General features: G+C 51.9%; 1 protein-coding gene across 1 annotated transcript in view; it reads right to left on the reverse strand.

Annotated features, from left to right (window-relative positions):
* The window catches only part of EPHB1 (EPH receptor B1), a 78,975-nt gene extending 65,386 nt beyond the window's left edge, over positions 1–13,589 (reverse strand). The window contains exon 1 of the mRNA XM_038145733.1: positions 13,343–13,589. Within this exon, the coding sequence (XP_038001661.1) occupies positions 13,343–13,400 (58 nt within the window). The 5' untranslated portion in view covers positions 13,401–13,589. The remainder of the gene's footprint in view (positions 1–13,342) is intronic.
* Between the last annotated feature and the right edge of the window lie 10,336 nt (positions 13,590–23,925).

The raw sequence follows: 23,925 nt of genomic DNA on the forward strand, positions 1-23,925 counted from the left end.
CCAAAAAACTTCAGCACAGTTGCAGGAGGTAACCAAGGAGAAAACCCCCAGTTAGCCAGCCCAGTCACTGACCAAAGCCCAGGAAGTGCCTGCAACCTGCTGCAGGTGAGGGATGGTCCCGGCACAACCAGAACAGCTCCATTTCATGCAACACCAGCTCTGCTCATTTTTAAAGCATTGCTGGTTGATGATAAAGTTCCCCTGAAGCTCATCTCCATACCCACCTCTTCTCCTGATGACGGTGACCCATCCTCCCTGATTGTGGTTTCCTTGCTGAAATAAATCACTTTAAGTGCACATTGTGCTCAGGGTCTCATTACTGTTCATCATCTTCTGCGCAACAGAGCTGTCACATCCTCGCAAACCCTGTCACCTGGGCGACACAGGAGCCATTTGGGAGGGCAGGCAGGTGGGAAGAAAGCACCCAGGGCTTGACAGTGTACCAGCTTCCCATTCCCCTCGTCTGCAGCGTTTGAATAGTGGGCTCACACCCCTCATGGCACAAAAGCTCAGGAGAACAAAAGCAAGAAGGAGCAACACATGTCCAAGATGGGATCAGTGCACCAAGGCCCCAGATGGATGGTAGCAGGAGTGGCACATGCACCTTGATGGCCAAGAAGACCTTCCTTCAGCAAGTTATGTCTCTGCTAGAAAACCTCCTCCAAAAGAAGTGGAAGAAACCCTCCTCCCCCAGTTTGGAGGAGAAACATCCAAAGAAAGGAAGGAGGAAGAGCCAGGCATGGGGGCAGCAAGATGGTCACCAATCCTTCTCCAGGTGGATTCTAGGCAGCACCACGCTCACCTGCAATGAGCTGCCTCATAAAAAATGGGTGCTTCCAACTCCATGAGGTTGCTCCAGATCAATCCAGAACAGAAGACTGGGTCATGCTCCACATAGTAAATTAAAAGTTCTTTGCCAAAACCCCACAAGGACCCACCAGGCAACAGCAACACAAAGGCACCATTTGCCTGTCACATCACTTTTGAAAGGCAAACACTCAGAAGGAGAGAAAGGGAGTGATTAAGGGTGCTGCTAATCTTGGAGTGTCCACAAAGATGGGTTTGCTGGGTTTTTATCAAGGACAGAGTGTAAGTACCACCAGCCCCAGATGGCCAGTGGTCCTGTGAGGGCTGGGACCAGCCTGGAATGAAAGGCCAACTCACACAGCCAGGAAGGAGCTGCTCACCCATAGCCACGTGGCCAACTCCTGCATCCCTGTGCATCAGCACAGCTCCCTGGGGAAGGAGGCTTGTTTCTCAGCCTGATGTCTGGGAGGCTGCAAAGGTTTGGGTTTCCCACCAAGTACTCAACACCTACAAAAATCCTGGAGTGCGGCTGTGGAGAAGACACACTGCTCTCACACCTTCCTCAAGTTCAACATTCGCACTTGTCTAAAACTCTTCATCTCACTCATCTCATCACACCTTCACAGGAAAACACCTCTCACTGCTCTGGTGACCAGGACAGGAGATCCCCAGAAACGTAAGTAGGAGAAAAACCCCGCAGATGCAGCAGGAGAAGACCCCCAGACACGTCATCCATCACTGCCACAAAGGATTCCCCAGGTGGTCCCTGGGGCTCTGCTCAGCTCTCCCAGCATCCCACCCCGCCATCCCAGGCATCCTGCTGCAGCCTGGAGACCCCCGTGCCCCCTCCTCGCCCAGGCCACTCGCACACATGTTCGCACACGCCGGCACGGAGCGGGAGGGGAAGCCGGGCTGCAGGAATAACACAGGCACACAAACAAAAGAGCACAAGCCATTAATCTGGGTGAACCAGAGGAAATGAAATCATTATGTCTGCAGCTACAACATCCCGAGGAACAAATTTCCTGCCTGGATAATAAATGGATTCTTTTGTTTCAACATTGGCCCCAACCACGTGACTCTCTTGGCCTATTCCTCATCCAAAACATCTTGCTGTATAAATACCCAGACGGGTTTGAATTTCAGCTGCTAAAAATATGTTTTAATTATAATAATATATAATAATAATAATAACAACAACAAAAAAATCTGGATCTACAGGCTCCCCTCGCCTCCTAAACAACCTCTGAAGACTTTCCAGCAGGCAGGCAAGCAAACAAAAAGTCCCAAATTGCCAAAAACAGCTGAACAGTACAAATGCAGCCTTTAAAAAATGACTGAGGCACCTGAAAGCAGCTCCAGGTTAATGCTTGCAATAAATAATCCCTGCCAGAAAGAAAAATGATGGGTGCATGAAGATTTGAAGCACGATGGCCCAGAAGTATCTCCTAAGCACCTCCCAGCAGCAGAACTGGACCAAAGCCCCGTGGTATATAAATGACAGCTCCACCTTTGGGGCTGTGCAGCTTTTCTTCTGAGCCAGGTTTTCTTCTGGCACCTCACTAGGGCTTGGGATTTATCCATTGCATTAATGGGGGGAATGCAAGATCTGGCCTCCTCTGGCTTGGCAAGGTGCTCCTCAGCTGCAGGAGTCTCCAGGGATGCAGACCTTGAAGAGAGATGTGTGAATGACTGGTTCCAAGCGTTCCTTTAATCTGCAACTCCATAACATCACTCACTTAAAACCACTTTTGCATCTAATTGCATATTTTGCTTCTGCTTTCAGCTTTTTTTTGCTCGCCTTCCCAGCTTCACCAACACATTGCAAGCACTGCAAGAAGTTTCAAAACAAGAAGTGGTTTTGAAGCCAAACATCAAAGTGCCTTGGTGCGCAAAGTCTAAATTGTTTGGATGTTAAAGAGAGACCTCCACACAGGGAAACAAGCTCCAAAATTCCCTCCAGCTAGCAGGCAGCCACGGGAAGAAGATCCAATCAAGCCCACCATGCTCAACCACAGCTCTTACTCGGGGCTGGACTTGCTCTCCATCATCCCAAACATCCCAGCACCCAATGACTTCTCTTCAATTCCACACACACACACACACACACACACAGGAAACCTCTGGTGCATCACACCAGCAGAACCTCAATTTTGTTTTCCTTTTAGGGTCATCTTTAATTCCAATTATATTTTGGATGCTGGGGAAAGCATCCAAGAACAGTTGCTGCCTCATTTCTATTGCTTATCACCGCTGTTACTTCAAGGAAGGGGAGGGGGGAAAAAAGAAAGGAAAAAAAAAAACCCAGTCCTTGGAAACTAAATATTTACACACCCACATAAGCTAATCCCAGCAGATCCAAGGGTGGGTAGCCTATTTAAAAAACATCCCTAATTACTTTCCCATTTTAAAGGGAATAATCTGGCCATTAGCTCGAATGCTTTACTTAGGTAATCACTTATTTTTCAAGAGGAATAAACTGCTGGTGTGTGCACAGACAGGACAGGGGTCTGAGAAACCATTTTTATACCCTTTCCTCAGGTACAGCTGCTAACAGCCAAGCGGCATGGAGGGGCTGATGGAGCCGAAGGGAGTCAGGAACTCAACACATACCACCCTTGGGAGGCCACCCCTGGAACAGGGACAGAGCCACCTCATGCCCTGACACCTTTCCAGTCCCTGCATTGCACCACAAGGAAACTCTTGGGAAAAGGGGGGATTCTCAAGGCAACATGGGGAAAAAAATGGGAACAGACACCAAACACTTCAAAAGGCCATCAGTCCCCTCACAACGATGCTCTGGCAAATGCCCATCCCTCCCAGCAGTGCCAGGAGCAGGGAAACACAGCAGGTGGATACTGCAAAACACTGATTTATCAAGAGCATCTTTCAGTCCCTTTTTGCTGATGTATTAACAAAACATTCTCTTATCAGAGAATAAAGTGGTTTCTGCTGGAAAAAAATGTCAGTAATCCAGACACAGGGAAGTATTGAAGGATTCCCAAAGTCCCCCGGTAACAGCAAAGCAAAGAGCAGCAATTTGCTAATTGGCTGCTCGAGGAAAGGGCTGGAACCCTGAGGATGGGCAGAAGTTTGATTATAAGACACGCACGGCGGATCATTTAGAAAGATAAAACCGCGCTCGCTCTGCCGCAGCCAGCTATTAAAAGTGGAGAATGTTATTTCAGGTAATAAAGAGCAGGACCTGAGGACCAGCCTGGGAATTCAAATTTACAACTTGTATCAAATTCATCTGCTGTAAAACTCCACCTAGTTTATAAGTTTCTCACCAACTTCATAAAACATGTTTTATTATTATTGTTTTCTGACTCTCCTGCCTTAATAAAATTCCTCTCCCAGCCTGTGTGGGTGTTGCATTATAAACATTTGCACTTTGATTCATTCACGACTGCAGAAAGCTTTCAAGGTAACCTATTAGGAATACTTTAAATGGTTCAAAGACATCCCAGTTTCCCCCAAATGCTGCAAAGCTTTAAAGAACAAAATAAAAACGTGCCTTGCTGCAAACCACCTCCAAAAATCTACTGGGCTGGTGACTCAGGAGATGGGAGTGGCCACACAGGCCAGCCAGGAGGGGTCCAGAGTGGGAAAACACACGATAAATAATACACGATAAATAACACACGATAATACACGATAAATAAAACACGATAAAATACATCAGGGCACAGGGTAAGGTGGGCACCGACCCATCACTCCCCAAGCCCCCTCGCCAGAAAGCTGGAGGGACTTATTAACAAAACATTCTCTTGGGGATGATGTGAGTGTGCATCCCACTGGTAGGAGGCAGCCAGACCACTTTTGGGGGATGCTGCTGAGTGGTTCCCACTGGTGGGAGGCTGCTGGACTGTTTTCAGGGATGCTGCCAAGTGGTTCCCACTGGTGGGAGGTAGCCAGACCATCTTCCCACAAGTTAAGGATCTGACCATGCACAAGCAGGGATTTCCTCATCCCTGATCAGCCCTGGCAAGCAGAGCCCTGCGCTGGCACACAAAGCAGGGCTGGGAGGAGCGTCCTTCTCAAAGCAGCCCCTTTTCTCCTGCCTCAGCCACAGCCCACTGAAGTTAAGGAGCATCTTTCCATGGCTTTGAGCAGGCTCTGGAGGCAGGCTCTGAGCAGCCTCCCTCCCGTGGGCACGCAGCAGTGCCGCCAGCGCGGCAATAACCCACGCACGGCATGAGAAGAAAAGCTGAGTTTTAGAGGGATACTGAACACAATGAGCTTGTGCCCTTACAGCTCCCATCAGCCAGCAGCCACCTCCTCTCCTCCACCAAGCTGGCTGCAGCATTCAGGGGTCAGGGGGCACTGCCAGCCCATCGACAGAGCTCGGGAGGGCTTGACCTGAGCTGGGTCCAAAGAAAAAGGCATTGATGCCTTTAATTCCTGCCCAGCTGCTGCTTTTCTCTGCCTGACTGAGCAAGCGGGAGGTTACCTGGCACAACGCACGCGGCTCAAGGAGCCACACGTCCCTCCCCAGGAAACACAGTACAGAACTGATCCTCCTTTATTTCATTACACCAGAAATTACCACTTTACAGTCCATCTCTGGTCACAATAACCTCATTGTATGTGACTCACAGTGCCTCTGTTGAGAGCCTGATGGGCTCAAACATCTTAGACCCCCCCCACCAGCAATTTCAGCTCAAGGAGCAAAGCACAGGCAGCAAAGGCCAGGAGATTCACCCACTTGTGTGGAGCTTCTGGAGAGCTTCAGCCAAACACCACAGGCTGGGAAAGAGCTCTGTGCTCCAGGTTCATTTGCAGCCAGGTCATGCCCATAATTTCCAGGACTAAATAAAAACTGCTTTAATATTAATCCCAGCAGAAGAGCAGGGATGGAGTGGCCAGGTGGTGAGGGCAAGCACACCTATCAGCCTCTCCAGCTCCATGGGTACATCATGGGAGAGAAAGGTCCTGGGCTAGTCAAAACCATTACAAGAAGCACTTCTGACAGTACAATTGTGACAATTTTGTTACTTCCAAACACATTTGTTTCAAATGAAAAGCAAAGCCTGCACCAGACGGAGCACTCCCAGAGCACCCCACTTGTGCTCTCTCTCTACATGCTCATCCTGTTTCTTGGGCACTTGGAAATAAGAAGCTACAGATTTTTGGTGAAAACACCAAGGTCAGCCCCAGACTGCCTCCAGTACATCAGGCTGTCTCCCTCTCAGTTTCCCCCATTCAGAGGGCAGGGAATGCCCAGAGCAGCCCCCCGCAGCTAGCCCCATCCTCCTCCTGCCCCCTGAGGACGGTGTTTCCCTTTTAACTCTTCTCTGAGATCCCAGTTTTCCCGGGGAAGATGTAATTCACATCCCTCTGCCCGTTCCGCGGTGATTTAATGTCTTTTGAGCAAAATGCAATTATCCTCATATCAACAGGGCCCTAGTGAGGATGATAATGAGGCGGCTCCAGCCCCGCGGCTACGGAAGTGGCTGAAGCCAGCGGAGGCCTCGAGTAATCAAAGGCCCGTCCCTGGCCTCTGATTGCTGAAAAAGAAATGAAAAACCTCCATAAAACTTCAAACACGGCCGATCCCTGCTCCATCCCTCCACCCGTGGTGTGGTTTTAGCAGCAGGCGACAACAGCAGCTCCGGGTACCCCCAGCTTTGCCACAGCCGGCTGCATCTTGGGTGTCACCTGCCGGGTCACCCATGGCAGAGAGAGAGCACGGTGGCATCGGCTTCAAGGCACACACAGCAGCTCTGTTTGCCCAGGTTTTGGGGCTCAAGGAGAAGCAGCCCCCACCCTGAGCTGAGGGTGACTTGCCCAGGGCGCACAAATAAAGGAATCCCTCTTCTCCGCCCTGCAAACAGGAAGGAAATGGAGAAGGGGAGGGAAAGATGTGGACGTGCAACAGGTCTTGGGCTTTGCAGGACTTCAGAGGCTTCCTGGGAGACAGCAGAACAAGGAGCAGGGGCCACCCAGTGGGCTAAGCTGCCCATCCTCTCATAAAAATAATATACAGTCAGGCAAAGACACCAAAACCCAGCTGTGCTCAAAGCAATCCAAGGAAAATGCTGGTTGGGTTTGAATAATCCAAAGCTTGGTTCCCAGCTGCTGCTGGGATGTGGCACGTTGGGTACCAGTGCATTGGAGAGGCAGGTGGGATGAGAGAAGGGCTTTTGAGGAGAGAGTACCATAAAATAATCCTTTGAAGTCCTGATGAAACCCCCATCAAGGATGGCAGGAAACAGCCTGCAAGTGAGGATTTCCACAGCCCCTTACCTAATCCCACCCTCCACTTTTACTCATTGCATAACAAATTAAAGCCTCATCACCTCCAACCACCAGCAACCCTGACTGGATGCCTCCCCAGATAACAAACAGTTTCTTCACTAACTAATGAGCACATACCTGAGGCTCTACTGATGCCTAATTACTTGGCCTGGATATTTCAAAATTTTAAATAAATAAGTAAATAAATAAAATCCTAGAATCCCAGAATGGTTTATGTGGGGAGAGACCTTTCAGATCATCTCGTTTCAACCCCTTGCTATGGACAGGGCCAACTTCCACTAGATCTTAGTAATAAACCTAAATAAGCTTAATACTGTTAAAAATCACCAAGATTGACTTCATACCATTTTGTTTCTCCCCCCACCCAGAAAGACCTTGAAAGGACTCATCCTGCTTATTAAGGGGAATGACGGAGAAGAGAAAAAAAGCAAATTAACACTCATCAACTAACTAAAACCAATCTTAACCCTCACCTCCTCCAAACGACTGCTTGCCATGACCATCCATTGTAACATACGTGCACAATATGGAGATGTCAACCATGGGATGCTCTGAGACTCCCTTCCTCCCAAACTAAGAGCACCCCTGGTTTAAGTTGGAAGAAGTGAGGCTGAAGGACACTCATCTTCCTTGTCCAAGGCTCAGCACAAGCCCCTTCCCCTTTGAACTGTTGCCTCTGTGATTTTTCACTGTGGGGCTCCCAGCAGGAACTTATTAAAGCCACACCAAAGCACGTCTTGCTTTAATAGTAATTAGGTCACCCTGGGTTGTGGGCTTAGCAGGCAAAACTATAATTATTTAGAAACATCAAGTTTAAATGCCAAAGAATCTTAATGGAGCTGAGCTAATTAACCAATTTCAACTAAGTAACTGATTAGCTTAAAAAGAAAAAAAAGATAAATCAATGATCATAGACAACAACATTTTCCTTTAACAGCCTTTCTTGCAGCAATTCTCAATTGCACAAACTGAGCCCAACAACCCCTGCTAACCAAATATTATTGTAATTAAATATTCAACAGAAAGCCTCTTCAATTATTCAAAAGACTGATAACACTTGGTTATAATTGGGGTGGTGGGAGAGGTTTCCAGAAGCAGGGATTGCGTGCACCACCCAGCTCCGGTCGCTGACGCAAACCCACGGGTCGTGGCATCAGCACGGGGCACCCCTCCCGTGCCTGGAACCAACCTGGGGGCAGACGGATGCTCTCCAGCCCCCACGTGAGAAAACAGACCAGATGGTGCACAGGCTTTCTGGATTCCTGTTATTAGACCAGAAATTTAGGGGACTAATGGCCAGTTTCCAGGTTTCACACCGTTTTCCAGTGGTAGCGTTATTCCCCTGACAGAGGGCTGGGATGAAAAGCAGGCCCTGGTGTATCATTATAATTCACTAAGCAGCATTACTATAGGAAATTACAAATTAGCTTTTCAGCAAAGGATACGGACGTATTTAGATTAGCCACAGAGAAACTACAGAACCTTCCAGCCCATTCATCAAAGCTCTTGTAGCTCCAACTTTCAGGGAAATGAAACAATAATAAATATTGAGCAGGGAGAGTTAATCTCCCTTGAATGCACTTCAATAATTCAAAAGTTGTGAGAAATAAATAAATAGAGCACCGATCCTTTCGTGCCTACAAAACACGTGTCCTGTTTTTCTCACTATTTCTCATGATGTGACTTGGTGGGAAAATGGATGGTGACCAAAATAAAAGAGCTCCAAAAACTCAGCTGTGGCTGTGAGCAACATTTACAGGGACGGAGGGAGCCCATCCAGGCTTGCCATTTATCTGGAAAGCCATGGAGCTGATTTGGGCAAGAGTTTGCTCCCATTGTCCCTAAGGAAAAGGCTGTGCTGCCTCTGCCTGCTGTCTGCATGCACTCTGTGTCCGTTCCCTTCCCTGAACACTCCAGGCAGCCCCTCAAAATGCTTTTTTGGAATATCTGTGGGCTCACTCCTAAAAGCTGAACAATGCAACAACCAGCTCAGGGTCCAGGGGCCACCCAAGGTCCCAGCTCTTTCCTGACATTACTCTGCCATCACTCCATCCTTTCCCACATCCTTCTGCTCTCATACCAACCTGGGACCTCTGTAAAGCAACATTCACTCCAACCTTCTACCATCCCAGATGGAGATTCCTTCCCAAATTGCCACCCAGCCAACATCCAACCTTAACATTTGCCTTGCCCAGGTATTGATGCGGGCATCAACCCTTGAGAGCTCTGTTTGCAGCAGAACAAGGTCAAATTGAAATGTGCTTTCAAACCTTATGGAATATTTGGGGAACACGTTCCCTCCCGCAACCCCAAGTATTTACCTGGCCTTGCTGTGCTGGTAAATGGCTCCTCACACCAACACTGTCTGTTTAGAAGGAACAAAGCACCACAGTGCCCTGTGGGCAGCATCACACAGTTTTGGGGTTCCTGCAGAAAGCCCTTTCCATGTGTGTTGAGCTCAGGGTACCCCCAGCTGGGAGAGGTAAAAAAGCCCCCTGGAGCTGGCTGGACTCAGCCAGAGCAGAGCACACACACCACAAGAGCCTCAGCCTTGCTCTGAGCATCACCTCCATCAGCCTCACCCCACTGCACCAGGATCAGGGTCTCCGAAACTTTGCTGACCTGATCAGCATCGAGTTACCCACTGCCCAAGGTACCACTTCCCCCTTTTCATCAAATCTGAGCATTTCTTTAGCTTACAGAACCTATCTCTGCTAGAAACATCTATTACTCAGCACTATAGCCTGGATCCAGATCCCGACAAACATATTTGACCTCTTTCATCACCCAACATCCGTGTTTTCTTCTGATTTCTAAGGCCAATGGAAGGGTTTTATTCCATACTGTTGTGTCAGGAGCTGCACCCAAGATGGGTGAGAGGACACCTGGCAAATCCTCCGGCAGCTCGTGCCACAGCAGTCAGGGCTACGTAACACACAGGAGAACATGCAGCACTCCAATATCCAAAAGAACAGGAAAACACAGTCCTCACCTTCTCCATGAGCAGAGATACCAAGAATAAGTCAAAAAAAAAAAAAAAAAAGGCAACATAAGCACCTGCAGTGTCAAGCCCGTTTTCCATGACCAAAACACCTTCCCTTCAGGCTGACATGATCTGGGCTCACTCATCATACCAAGAATAAGGGTTTTCCCCTTAGGGCTTTCTTTTTTCCCTCAGTTAGTTTGAGCAAAGAAAGCAAGAGTAAACGGACAGCTGAATAGTAGCACTTGCAAATTCCCATGAAGGTTACCACTTGCATTTGCAAATTGCCTCCTGAAGACTTATTTCTAGCTTCTCCTTGAGAAGGGCTCAGCTCGGGGTGGAGCAGCTGGGCCAGAGGTGGAGCCCACAGGGTGCTGGTGCTCAGGGAAGCTCCCAGCCTGCTCGGCACAGGCTCCGCTCCGGCGCCTGGCAGAAGCACAGGAAGCCCAAAGGATGCCTGCAACAGATGTGTGCATCCCGAGCCAACAGGGAGGAGAGAGGGCAGGCACGGAGCACGAGCCAGGGATGTCGCTCTCCAGTCAAACCCCATCCCTGCTCCTCTCCCAGGCAGCAGCTCTGAAAGCGGTGGATAAGCAGGGGAAGAAAACTAAGCCGGATTCACCAGCCCCAAGCAGAGCTTTCCACCTCCCTCCTGTGCTCTGCTTATCGTGCTGCTGCAAGCACAGAGAGAAAAACCTGGGTTTTAAAAGAGCAGGCGCGAGGCAGGGAGATGCTGGAGAGGGGAGCAGGCCAGGCAGGTGAAACAGAGTAGGTGGAGGAGCTGCACCGAAATGGTCATCAGCCCCATGAGACCTACCAACAGCTCCAACCCTGAGTTAAAACACATAATGTCAGTCCATTACCACCCTCTCTATATGCTAAATGGATTATATTTGGTTCAGTTAACATGACAGAGAGCACGCGAGCGGCTCCTGAGTGATTGCAGGGTGTGGGAGAAACGGAGTATTTGGTGCTGTCATCTTCTCACATCCTTCTTCCTCTTTGCAAGCCACCAAAAAAATGTATCAATTACTACAAACATCCAGGTGTCCAGCAGAAAAGGGTCAGCTAAGCCACAGGATTTAGTAAAAAATCAAGGAACCATAAAAAAAGTCAGATAAGTGACTCTATTACATCCAGGTTCGCGTGCCACAGGCAATGAGTTAGCAAGGTTTTATGGAGAATAATGAGGGTGGTTTGGAGGCAGCCCATGCCCTGACTCCAGCTGCATCCTCCTCCTCCTCCTCCTCCAGCCGGGTCCAGACCACCAGACGCCTCTCCCACCATCACGGGGAAAAGACTTTTTGTCTCGTTGGCTGATTTGGGATGCAGGGAGCCATCCCTGGCTCGGCTGCCTCTGCAGCCCAGGGCAGAGCAGGGCAGCAGCCGCGGCTTTGCCGTGCTGTCAGAGAGGGCTGCTGGCTAATCCAGCCTCGCCGATGCTCCACGGGGAAAGCCAGACCTAGGGCAGGGCAGGTCCTAGGAAATGCTCCAGATCCATTAGAGAAAACTATGTTTCAATCTAGCAAATTCAACCTCTGTATCAAGAGATCCAGTAAGATATGAATAAACCCCATAAAAAGGCATTTTCTTTATACAACCACATCATTTGACTCTCACCTTAACTCCAAACCAGATTCCATTGCTCTACCTCAGAAATTCCCCATCCAAAATTTTCCCTGAAATCTGAGCTTTCTTATAGGATACTACTTTACTATCCAAGCAACTTCCTGAGCACTGTAGAAATATCACCACTTCTCGAGAGGTTCGGTCCTGGGCAGGGACACTGACTGCCAGCGCTCCCGGGGAGAGCCCGGGCAAGCTGGGGAACACCAAGGAGCGCCCTCAGAGCAGGAGGGAGCCGAAGTCTCCCATCCAGCCGCAATTCCAGCAGTGCCTCAAGCCGCTGAGGCTGCGAGGGAAGCGCTGCTAACAGGTCTTGCCTCCTCACGTGCGGCTTCGCCGCCGAGCAAAGGCGCGCTCGTTGCATCACGCTCCGGCACGGCACCAGCGCTCCCACCTCCAGGTATTCCTACGGAGATGGCATGAGGCAGCCCAAGAAACACGAAAGGCAAGCACGTGTGCCAGCCAAAAGCCAGCGGGAAGGGGATGCTGCATCGAGCGGGCCTGCCCGCCACGATCCAGCAGCCGATCCAGCAGCCGCGCTGGCGAGCGGAGAGGAGCTGCGGCCGAGCCCCAGCGGAGCAGCATTCCAGCTCCTGAGCCAGCTCCTCGCTGCCGGAGCTGAGCCGGAGTCTCCTGCCATCAGCTTCCAGTTCAGCCACAGCCATACTGACATTAAAACCCCCCGAGGAGGGCCCAGCCCAGGCCGGCCGGCAGCGGCTGGGGATCCCGAGCATCATCTCCCGCACCCCGCCTCTCGCAGCGCACAGCCCGGGGGCTGCACCACGTCCCCTGCCCGCTGCCACCGCTCCGGCGCTGGGCAGCCCCTGCCACGAGCTGCTGCTGTACCAGCAAAAAAGGTGGCAGTGGCAAAATAAAGACGAAAAAATAATCGAAGCAATATTTCAGGAGCCATGCCGGGCACGGAGAAGCGACACAGCACCAAGGCTGGGGCGGGATGGCTGTCCCACCAGGCCAACCGCCCGGAGCCTGGCTCTTGGCTGCAGGCACCTTCCTGCTGCCCAGCAAACCCCACGACCAAGGGGGAGATGGGAAAAGATCCCAGTCCACCGGCACGGCCCGTGCTGAGAGGACCAGCACGCACCTGCTCCGTGGCTCCGTGGCCGGGCAAAGCGTCCCCCGGCTCAGTTCATCCGCAGAAACGGAGACCACCTGCCCACGGCTCCTGGCGCATCCATCCTCCGCCGGGGCTGCGAGGAGGAGGGTTGGCAGAGGCGGCTCCGCGCACCGCCACGGCCCCCCGAGGCGGCCCCGCGGACCAGAAGAGACCCAGACGGGACTCCGGAGACGGCCCCACCGCGGCCCCGGGGACCAGAAGGGACCTCGGAGGTGACCCCACCGCGGCGCCGGGCAGGGCTCCGCAGGGAAGGAGAGCCGCGGGGCTCCCCCCACGCGGATGCGGGCGGGTTTCCTCCTCCATCGCCGGTCCCCTGCCCGAGGGCACGGGCTGCCAGTGCCGCCCGCGGGCCGGGTAACCCGGGCTGGCACAAGAGGCCGGGGCTACGGGGCCAGGATCTAGCCCGGTGCCGGTGCCTTACGGCGGGGGAGTCGCTCCCTGCCTGCTCCCCAGCCGCAGACGCCGCGGGCGGCGCAGAAACCCTCGGCTCAGCATCCCACCCGCTCCCGGTAGTCCCGATCGCCGCTCACCTTCCACGGCGGCCGCGGCGGCGGCCAGGCAGAGCAGCACCACCAGATCCGCAGCCATCGCCTCCTCGGGCCCCGCAGGCGTCAGCCGCTACCGGCGGGCGGCCGTGAGCGGGCATGGGGGGTGCGTCCGCGGGCCGGGTGGCTCCGGGGCAGGGCGGGCCGGGGCCGCGGACGGGACGGGCCGGTGGCAGTGCCGGTGCCGCTGCCCGCCCGCCCGGGTCACATCGCCGCCGCGAGTGGCGCGCGCGGCCACGCCGCCGCCGGCCCCCGCCGCCGCCCGGCCCCGCCCCCGCCGCCGCCCCGCCAATCCCCGCGCCCCTCCGGCCCCGCCCCCGCCGCCGCCCCGCCAATCCCCGAGCCGCTCCCCGCCTCGGCCACGCCCCCGCCCTCCGCGAGCGCCCGTGCGAAGGGGGACGGCTCCCCCTGGCGGCCGAAGGACGCCCCTCACGCCGGGCCTCCCCTCAGCGGGACCCGCGACGGGGCGGGCCCGGCCCCCGCAGAGCCGGGACGCCGCAGGGGACGGGCGGCGACAGCAGCGGGGACGGGCCGGCGGGATCACAGCGCCGCGATCCCGCCCCCCTCTCTCACCCCCAGAAGGAATCTGGAGCGAACCGTCAGCCCCACAGAGACGGGGCCCCTCTGCCCAGCCACCCCCAGCGTGGCCGCTCCCCTCAGGCTCAGACACCGCGGCCGCAGGGGTCGGGCACGACGCGGGGCCCCCTCAGCCTCCTGCCTTCTCCTCCACCGCGCTCCCCCTTCGCTGGGCATCGCTCCGGGCACCCGGGAGCAGCGGCCCGGCTCGGGGGACACCGGGATGCTCAGCGCCCCTCAGCAGCAGCCCTGCCGCTGCCAGCCCAGGGCCGTGCCCTGGCACACACAAGCCCAGCATGGAGCGATCTACATCCGCAGCCTCCGAAAGGAACCATCCAGAAGGATGCTCGCCCGGTCCCGCTCACCGCACGCACCGCCGCGGTCAGCCTTGGCAGGGCTCAGCATCCCCCGCTGCCCACCTGACGGCACAGCTGAGCCTGGCCCGCCTCGTCAGGGATCCGTGCATCCCAGCGCACGCGGGCCAGGGAGAGCAGCGCGGGCAGCGCAGGCACCAAGCGCTCATTCCGGTCACGGCCGCACGCCACGGTGGGACCAGAAACCCTGCAGAGACACCGAACGCTAGGAAATCGTCAGCTTTTCAGGGAAAGAGCGTGCAAAAAACAGTCAGAGGTGCCACGGGAACAAGAGTTTTCCTTTTGCGGTTGTGCAAAATATATTTGCAAGCAGCTCCTATTCAGCTGAGCAAATAACAGAAAAAATTGCCAAGAACCTTCTGGCTAAGTTTTAAGGAAATTTGCTTTCATCTTGACAACCCTTCTTCATTTCCTTCCCATGAATATCTCAGCAATCCAGTTTACTCACTCAGAGGATCACAGAAAGAAAACTGTGAAGTAAATGTCAGTATTATTTGCATCTTTATCCAGTCTGCCATAAAAGCAACACCATGTTATTTATCTGATCTAGCACAACTCAGTAACAGCTCAAGTATAGAATATTCATGATGTGCAAAGCAAAAAAAATGTTAATCGTTTGAGAATACAAGAGGCGAAGAGCTGAGCCTGTGAGTTATCCAGAGAAGTGCCTCATTTTGGGGAGGGGGGGTTTCCTCCTAGATAATAGTTATCAACTGAAAACCTTGCATTCAGAAACTAACATTTGACCAAAAAAAGCCTGACAATTTCTGTAGGGTAAAAAAAAAAAAAAAAGAATAATACATCAATATTCTTCTGATTTCTTTTCAGCTGGCCAAAGAGTTGGCTGCGCTGGGTGAAAGCCAGCTGTGTTTGTTCAAAATGTTTTCTGTTCTGTCAGCCCTGCTCCGAGCCTCCCAACAGCAAGGCTTTGCTTCTCTTGGAGGACACGTCTCCAAAAAAAGCTGTGTGCCGTCTGGGGGTGGGAGCAGGAAGGTGGCAGCATCCTGTCACAGGGCCACTCTTCCTTGCACACCCAGTGGATTGTCACCACCTGCCCCAGAGACAATGCCCACCAGCATCCCCTTGGAGGACACATCAAGGGCGTTAAAGCCTGATGGGTTTTTGGGCACGTTTAGCTCTATTTTCCTCTCTGAGCCAGCCGCGTGTGGGAGGCAAACACCCCATAGAAGGCAAAACCACCCTCTGGGCTACCAGCAACCTCCAGTTCTGCCCACCAGGCCCCTGTGAGGGAAGGACATGGGGCACAGGCCTGCTCAGAGCACGAGCAGCCCCGCAGAGGGAGGGCTTTGGGTGGTGCAGTGCCCGGGGTGCACGGCCGGTCCCTCAGTGCTCACAGCCCGCAGCGCACTGAGATGGCGGCAGTCGACTGCCAGAATTAGCTCTGTCTTAATTAACAGCTTTGCCTTTGTTCTCAGATGCTGCTTCAGGAGATGCCAAAGCCTTTGTGGAGGATGAAGATCTGGGATCCCAGTGAAAGGAAGCATCAAGATTTATCATATGGCACGGCACAGATGTCCTTTGCAAAAAACCCTCGTAACCACCTTCGAGAGCAGAGGGGTCACAGCCTGTGCCAGTCCCCGTTCATCCCCACCACGCTGGCTGTGACAGGAGCAGCTGAAGCACAAACATGAATCCCACCAGGCCATCCTTATGCATCTGGTGGCAGCAACCAGGAGGCTCTGGAGGAGTCACCCCAAGTTGTTCGAGCTGGAAAGCAGCAAGGCCACACTCTGGGAGCCGGACATCTCCTGTGACAGTAGGTGGGAGGTGACCAAGGCTCCTGCTCTGCACCAGAGCTACCACCCAGCTCAGACCAGGAGCTCACTGGGATGGTGCCCTTGGTGGCAGGAGAATCCTGTGAGCCACATGCTAATGTAGGAACAGCTCAGAGCAGGATAAAGGTCAAACAAACCTCCCCTGCATCAGCCTTACAGAGCAGCAGAGCTGGCACAGGACACAGGAGCCTCCCCATCCAAGACAAGCACAGAGCTAAAGCAGCCGTGACACTCCCGGTTTATTTTCCAAGCTGAGGCCAGGCCTGCAGGGAGGGCAGGAAGCTTTTCACACAGCACAGGAGCACTGCTCCTGCATCCCTAATCCTGCCAAGGCAGCACAGGCTGCTCCCAGCAGCTTGCCTGTGCATTAATTGCAGAGGAAAAGCCTGCGCCTACAGCATCCTCTCAAGAGTCAAAGCCTGAGGAGCTGATAAATCCTCTCCCTGATAAGAGAGGCAGGTCCCTTCAATATTCCAGCATTCCAGACTTGTCTGTTGTGCACCACGTAACAGGAGCCAGGTGAGACAGGTAACAAGGGCAATGCTGGCAAGCAGCATCCAGCCCCTGCAGCACCTTCTGCGCAGTCGAACCCCTTCCTGTGAGTCTAAATAAATGTAATATGATGTAATAACATTAATTAGCAGCATTAAAGTTCAGCGTATTCCAGGCACAACTCAGCCACTTGGCACAGTGCAACCCAAACTGCTTACTGTTCTCCCAGGGGAAATAACCTCAGGGAGACTTCTGGGCTTGAATACCATCGGGAAGCTGAAGGGAGAGAGGGAGGGAGAGAAGTTATTGTCCTCTCCAGGCATTCACAGAAAATTCAGGTGTCTTATCAGAGCAGAAGAAGCTGTAGGAAGGACAACTCCTTTGTCATGTGAACAATTTGAGGACTAAATTGAAGTGAGACGTGAAGAAAAAGTAGGTGAGATGAAGGTTAATTTGGAAACCAGAGTGAGAACAGAGGGAGCTGGGGTATGGAAGAGTCTATTAATTCCCTGGGCAAGAGACGCAGCCTGAGCCGGGCCACGGAGTAACTCCTCGCGCAGTACGGAAAGATAAATTGCAGGTTCTGCTGGTGGAATATTCTGTTTATTAAGTTCCAAAATAGGAGACAGTCAAGTGCCAAGTGCCTCGAGCCTCTCAGTGCCTGAGAACATATTAATCACTGGTGGGAGCAGTGTTCAGGCAGCTCAGTGTGACACCAGGCACCATGTAACAGGGTGGACAGGCCACGCACCACTGCTGCAGAGATGGGGAAGGAGGCAGGGAAGGTGCCTGCTCCTCTAGCAATGGACAGCAAAGATGGATAAAGATCAACAAGTTCATTTAGGAGCGAAATAATTCACTTTGAGTCATAGATTCTGCAATTTCTGCTACCCGGCTTTTCCTCTTAACCGGGTTTTACAGGGCAGTTGCGAGTCCCAGCAGACCTGCCAGCTGTGGGACAACACAAGCACAGATCAGCCATGCCACTTCCTCCTCGTTTTCCCTGTCTTCCTAGGATCTCCAGGTGGAAGGATCTCTTTGTTCCCTCTGAAGGCAGAGGATTAACAAAGGCAAATGCAGAAGAGAAAAACAAAAACTCCTTTGTCTGAGGATGGATGACATCTTTTTATCTGTTTCTAATCTAGCTTCAACTTCCATTTCTTTAGGAGGGAAAAAAAATCCAAAGATTAAATTTTATGCCAAGGCAAGCTATAATAAGTGACAGAAACACTCCATCTCCGGGTCCCTGCTAGCTCTGTGAAGTCAGAACATTCACAAGGAAGAAAGCAAAATATAGACAGACAAACACTTTCAATGGAGATTTAAAATAAAAACTCTCCTCATGTTCCAAATGCAAAAGCTACAGAAAAATATGTCGCTCCTCCAAGGAAATTTCATTATCTTGAAGCAAAATGCAATTTATCTTTGGAAGCCTAAAAAAAAAAAAAAGAGCAGGGAGGGGAACCTGCCACAAGAGTTTCACTTTATCTCAGCTTTGGTTTGGTTTGTTGCAGTCTGAGCCATGTTCCCATATCTGGAAGCACACAAAGGGTGGGAAGTTTCTAAGGTTCGAGTCCATCCAAAGAAGGAGGGAAGAGGGAGAATGGTCCAGCCCACTCCATATCTGCTGCTTCAGGGTCCCATTCAGATATTTTCCTACTGAAACCACACATCAGAGTGTGAAAAGCTGGCTTGGATCAGGTGCTTACCTCATGCACAGGAAACTTGCCATTTTTTCCTGCTTTATCGTGATGAATTTCCAATTGTCACCTTGATCAATGGTCCCGTGAACACTATCATAAGGATAATGTGATTTTTCCCCCGATCCTATCACTCACAGGGTAATTACATGGATGATTGCACTCAAGGGCAAGAGCATGTGTCCTGCACCTTTGCACAGAGCACACAAGTGCCTGGTACTGCTGGCATCACCAGGGCACTAACAGCAGTTTTTCCCAGCTAAAAGGAACAAAACCAAGAATATTCAAGGCTCAGGACCCACTAGTCACACATACAAGGCAGTGAATGTCTCTGCAGGCATTGCAGCCTCCCTACTGTATTGAGTCTCACAGACACAGGAGGTGAAGGCCAGAAGGACCTGCTGCACCCCCCTGGCCTCCCTGCACACCCCAAACCTCACGCAGTGAATTCTGCCATGATCATTTCACTGCTTGCAAGAGAAATCTGCCTCCCAGCCAGGTCTTTACCAAGCCACTGCTTTGGTAGCCCAGGGACACATTTGAAGTGCCTCAGCAGTGCCCCTGGGCCCCTCTGAACATGGATCACAGGTACCACAGGGCAGCTGGCAATATCCAGGCAGCCCTTCCCACAGTCACTTCCAAGGGATCAGCCACCAAGACCACACGATGCCACATCCTCACTCCCATTGTAGACATCCTCCTGCTCAGGCAAAGGCTCACAGTCATAGGAGGAGCAGCTGAGGGAGCTAGGGAGGCTCAGCCTGGAGAAAAGGAGGCTCAGGGGGGACCTTCTCACTCTCTACAACTCAGCAGGGTGGAGCCAGGCTCTGCTCCCAGGGAACAAGGGACAGGGCAAGAGGAAACGGCCTCAAGCTGTGCCAGGGAAGGCTCAGGCTGGACATCAGGAGGAATTTCTTCACTGTAAGTGTGGTCAGGCACCCTCACTGAAAGGGCTATGCAGGGAGGTGGTGGAGTCCCCATCCCTGGACATGTCCAAGGAACTCCTGGACGTGGCACTCAGAGCTGGGCCAGGTGGGGATCCATCACAGCTTGGTCTTGATGATCCTATAGGTGTTTTCCAACCTCAGTGATTCTGTGCTAAGCCTGCCGGTGACCTGCACATTCCTAGCTCTGTTCCATGACTCTCCATCCAGGGAGGGGAGGAAGACTGTTTTCTTACAGGAAAGAGGACAGATAACTTCCAGGAACAGGATGAGTGCCCTAGCCTCAGATCCCGGCCCTCCACACCACAGCTCAGGATGTCCAGGCACTCCGCAGAGCCACACACAAGTGCAATTCTTAAAGCAGGCTGCTGGAAGAGGGATAAAGGGAGTCCTCGCCCAGCTTGATTGGCAGGAGACATCAAGAACCCTTCAAGAGGAGATTTGAGGGAGTTTTGCATTTCAAGCAGGGCAGGCAGGCAGAGGTTTACCCAGAGTGAAGAGAGAAGCAGCCAGGCTGCTGTTTCATCGGTTAACATCTGGCAGCTGCAAAGCTCAGAGATAATTCTGCCTCCATCCTCCAGAGAGTTCAGATCTGGGAGGGATGCCAGAGATGTGGCAACTGGGAGAGGATGAAATTCCTTCACAGAATCCAAAACAGGCAGTGAAACATCACAATATTCTTCCTCCCTTTAAGTAAGTGACTCTTTGATGCTGACTGAGCCTGTGGAAATGTTGTTTTTTGGTTTTTTTTTTTATCTAAGTGGAAGCAGGAGGAGAACAGAGGAGGCAATACAGGTGGGGGAAGAAGAAACACAGCAACAGCATTTTTTACCAAAATCAGACCTTTTTGATCAAAGCCTGCAAAGACTTTTGATCAGGGTCTGCAAAAAAAGTTTTTAATTGTTACCTGTATTTCTATTTTTCTAAAGCAAATGGGGACATCAAATTATTTCCATTTAGAAATACCAGTTTACAGAAGACCAACACGAAAATATGGATTTGGGTTAAAAGAAAAAAAAAAGAAAAAAAAAAAGAAGAAGCTAAAAGAGGTCTTTCAGCTAAAACTTGAAACTTATTCAGAGGTAATTCTGAAAATTAGCTGTCATGTGTTATAAAGTTTATGTAAGACCATCATTTGTGACCAGATTGTTTCATTGTGGTCACAAGGACAATCTCCACCTGAGCAGCATCCTGTGCTCTCCATCTCTCTGCCAGCTTTGCACTTGGGGTGGCTGCAGCCAGCTGGGGACAGTGACAGTCCTCACCAGGAACGGGCAATACAGCAGCGAGGCAGCTCTTCAATTACAGAGGAAATTGTCCTAATGAAGCCTGAACACATATGCCTCTCTGCAGGCATTTCTCCCGTGTATGCCTCAGTTCATCCCAAGCCCTTTCCAGGCTGCACATCCCTGACTCCAGGGCATGGACAGAGGAGGAAGCAGCTCAGCAGGGCCATCTCACAGAGCAGCATTGGAGGTGAGTCTCCAACTCCACACACGAGCACAGGTTACTGGGACGGTCTGTCCCCACTCCTACAGTCTCAGCACACCCCGAGATCCCCAAGCCTGAGCAACAGCAGCCAGATTTGGCCATGGATCTGCATGGATCCTTCAGACTGGGGAACAGGATCCTGGCTGGCACAAATTTGGGGAGCACCCGAGTGAAGAGAGCTGCTCAAGGCTTCTCCCAGACCAGCCATCTCCTCTCCCCACTCACTCCTCAACCAGGGCTGGGGCAAGACAAGCCCTTTTGCTGCTGCCCGGGCTGGGGACCAGCGCCCCGTGTGCCCTCGGGCCACGCAGGTGGCTGAGGTTTTCCCCCACCAACCTCTGGAGGTCAGCAGCCGGCAGCACTGGGGCTCCGCACTGGCGGCTGCCGCTGGAGAGAAATAAAGCCCGACCCAGGAAAGCAGTGGAACTCGGGGAAAGACCCGGTGGCTTGGACACAAGATGCTCTCCACACACCACAGGTGACCCCAAACATTTGCAGGGGCTGGCATACATTCTCCCTTCACTGCTCTCCTTCCCTGCAGGCATGCAGGAATGCAGGACCTTCCTCATTAACAGGAAATGATTAATTTCCAAAGTCTGCTTTGCCCATTTAATATCTTCAGGTCTCGTGCCAATTTGTCCACAAGTGAGCCCCGTTCTGGGAAAAGGAATGAATCCCCATTTCACTTTGCCAGCCTCCAATGTCATTTGCTCATTTCATGTTTGAAGGACCCTACAGCAAACCCTTTACAGCTGAATCATTACTGATTTTACAGAGGTTACAAGTTGCTGGTAATGTAAAAAAAAAAAAAAAAAAAAAAAAAAAAAGGGCCTTGGTAAATTTATTACACACAATCTGACATTGTCCTGCATAAATCTCCATGTTCCTGGTAAATAACAGAGGTTCCTAGACAACGTGAGACACCAACAAGAACTAAGGCAAGTCAGCTGGAGGTATGGAAGGAAGCACATCCAGACCCCCTTGTGCAGAGCAGGAAAGGGAGTCCTTACCTTCACCTGGTCCAAAAATGTAAAAACCAAAAGAGGAAAGCAGCAGAAATCCTTCTGCTTTTCCCAGCCAGGCGAGGAAAGGCAGCAGGTCTGTCAGGACAAGGTAGACACCTTCTCCCAGGGACATACTTCCTTGAGCATCACCATGATATCATGGGCCAGCATCCCTCACAGCCACTGCTTTGCTGTGTGCCAGAAGCTGAATATTGACCAAAAAGGTGGATTTTCCCCACAAATGAGGCTGTGGCAAGCTGTCTTCTGGCTGGGTTACAGCTCACTCTTGGTTAGCTAGAAACAAGAATTCCTGCCCACTGGAAAAAAGTTCCCATTGCTACTTCCATCCTGCTCTCTAGGAAAGCTAAAGTCTGACTTTCAGTGAGGATCATTAATCTCATTATTTTTAGATGACATTTTGAGGTGTGCTCTCAGAGCTCCAGGCTCACAGCACAAGCAGAGAAAAGTGGATGGGTCCATTGTCCACCAATACAAGATCACTCCCCAAAATGGATGGAAGAAGAGGGCAGGTAACAAGTCCAGAATTGTGGTGGTCAAAGAGGACAAATGCTCACCTGGCAGAGAACATCTCCCATAAAAGGTAGGCTGTGACATCCCAAGAGCTCGCTAACAGCTCAGCCACATCACTCAGGCTCAGGGCAGTGGAGCAGATGGCCAACTCCAGCCACTACTCTGGTGGAAGGAAAAAAAGGCCCCTACTTTGCCAGAGGGGACGAGAAGCATCATTTCAGCTACTCAGAACCTCCTGCAGCACACCTGGGCCCCTCTTTATCCCACAGCCACATGGCAACTGAGACTCATTTCTTCCTAGCAGGGCTCTTCTGCAGCTGGAGAGCCCTGCTGGGGAGCACCCAGAGGCAGTGGGCACCACCTCTCCCTATTGTCCCACGTCCAGCTCTTCCTCACCAGGGGACAGCTCTCAGATACCAGATGAAAGCTCTCCTCCTGCTGCATCAGGAGGGGCTCCTGGGCTTTCTGAGCTGAGGAAGATCCTTCAAAGTCAAGAGGAGGGGAGGCGGTGGCTGTGTTATCCCTGGAAGTGTTGAAGGCCAGGTTGGGCAGGGCTTGGAGCAACCTGATCTAGTGGAAGGTGTTCCTGCCCATGGTAAGGAGGTCTGAGATGATTTTCAAGGTCCTTCCCAATCCAAACCATCCTGTGAGTCTCTGACTGGATTAGGTTGATGGATCATGACATACTCCTAACTCATGCTCCGCACTGTGGCTGTGGCCAGGCAGCCACAGGGCTGCCACCAGCACCTTCACTGTCCCCATCCATCAGCCTCTCCTTCAAAGCAGCAACTCTCTCACAGCATTGCTCCCACTTTCCCTCCAGGAGCTTCAAGCATATCCTGGTGACATCATGCTACACCCCCTTCCCTTCCCTGCCCTTTCATTTCTTTCATCAAAGTTTCTTTTCATCTCCCACCTCCATGCTCTGGGGTGTTTTGTTCACCTCTTGCTGCCTGCAGAGCTGAGCCACTGTGCTGGGAAGGGCTCTGCACCCAGTGTGGAGGTGGGAGCCCTCCCAGGGGGTGCAAACACGGCGTCAAAGCCCCCCTGAGCCTCACAAGCTCCCTACAAAACCCACAGAGTTACACCAGAGCTCCGTGGGATGAGGTGCACGTCTTTGTCTATCAGACAAGCACATCCCCAGAAAATGGAGACTTACAATGAAGTGTGTTTAACACAAAACATGATGTTTAATCTGCGGGAGTCTCCACGCCCTCAGGCGTGCTTGGGTCATGCCAGCACAGACAGCAGTGATCCTGAGCGCTAAAGGAAGAAACAGGGAAGAAGATCCCCTGGGCTGGATGGGCAGACACAGCTGGAGGCACAAAGGTTATCTCCAGATTGCAGGTGCAATGCTCCCACCAGCAGGGTGTGGAGACAGTACCAAACCAGAGCAAGACCTGGGAGAGGGAGATGAGATAAACCTGAGCAAAGCAGCACTTTTCAGCCTCTTTGGCAACAACAAAAACAAGCCTTCATTTCAGATTAGCTGATTTTCATGTGAGTTTGGTTTTTTCAAAGGTTAATACAGCCATACAAGTTTGCATGTGTATGTTTGAAGCAGAATACTGACTCCTTTTGAGGCTATTCAGTGTTACATTTAGCTCATTCTCTTCATTTCTCTCAAAATAATTGGGAAAAATCTTGCAGAGTGTGCTCA

This window comes from Motacilla alba, chromosome 9, assembly GCF_015832195.1.
Source record: "Motacilla alba alba isolate MOTALB_02 chromosome 9, Motacilla_alba_V1.0_pri, whole genome shotgun sequence".
Taxonomy (NCBI): Eukaryota; Metazoa; Chordata; class Aves; order Passeriformes; family Motacillidae; genus Motacilla; species Motacilla alba.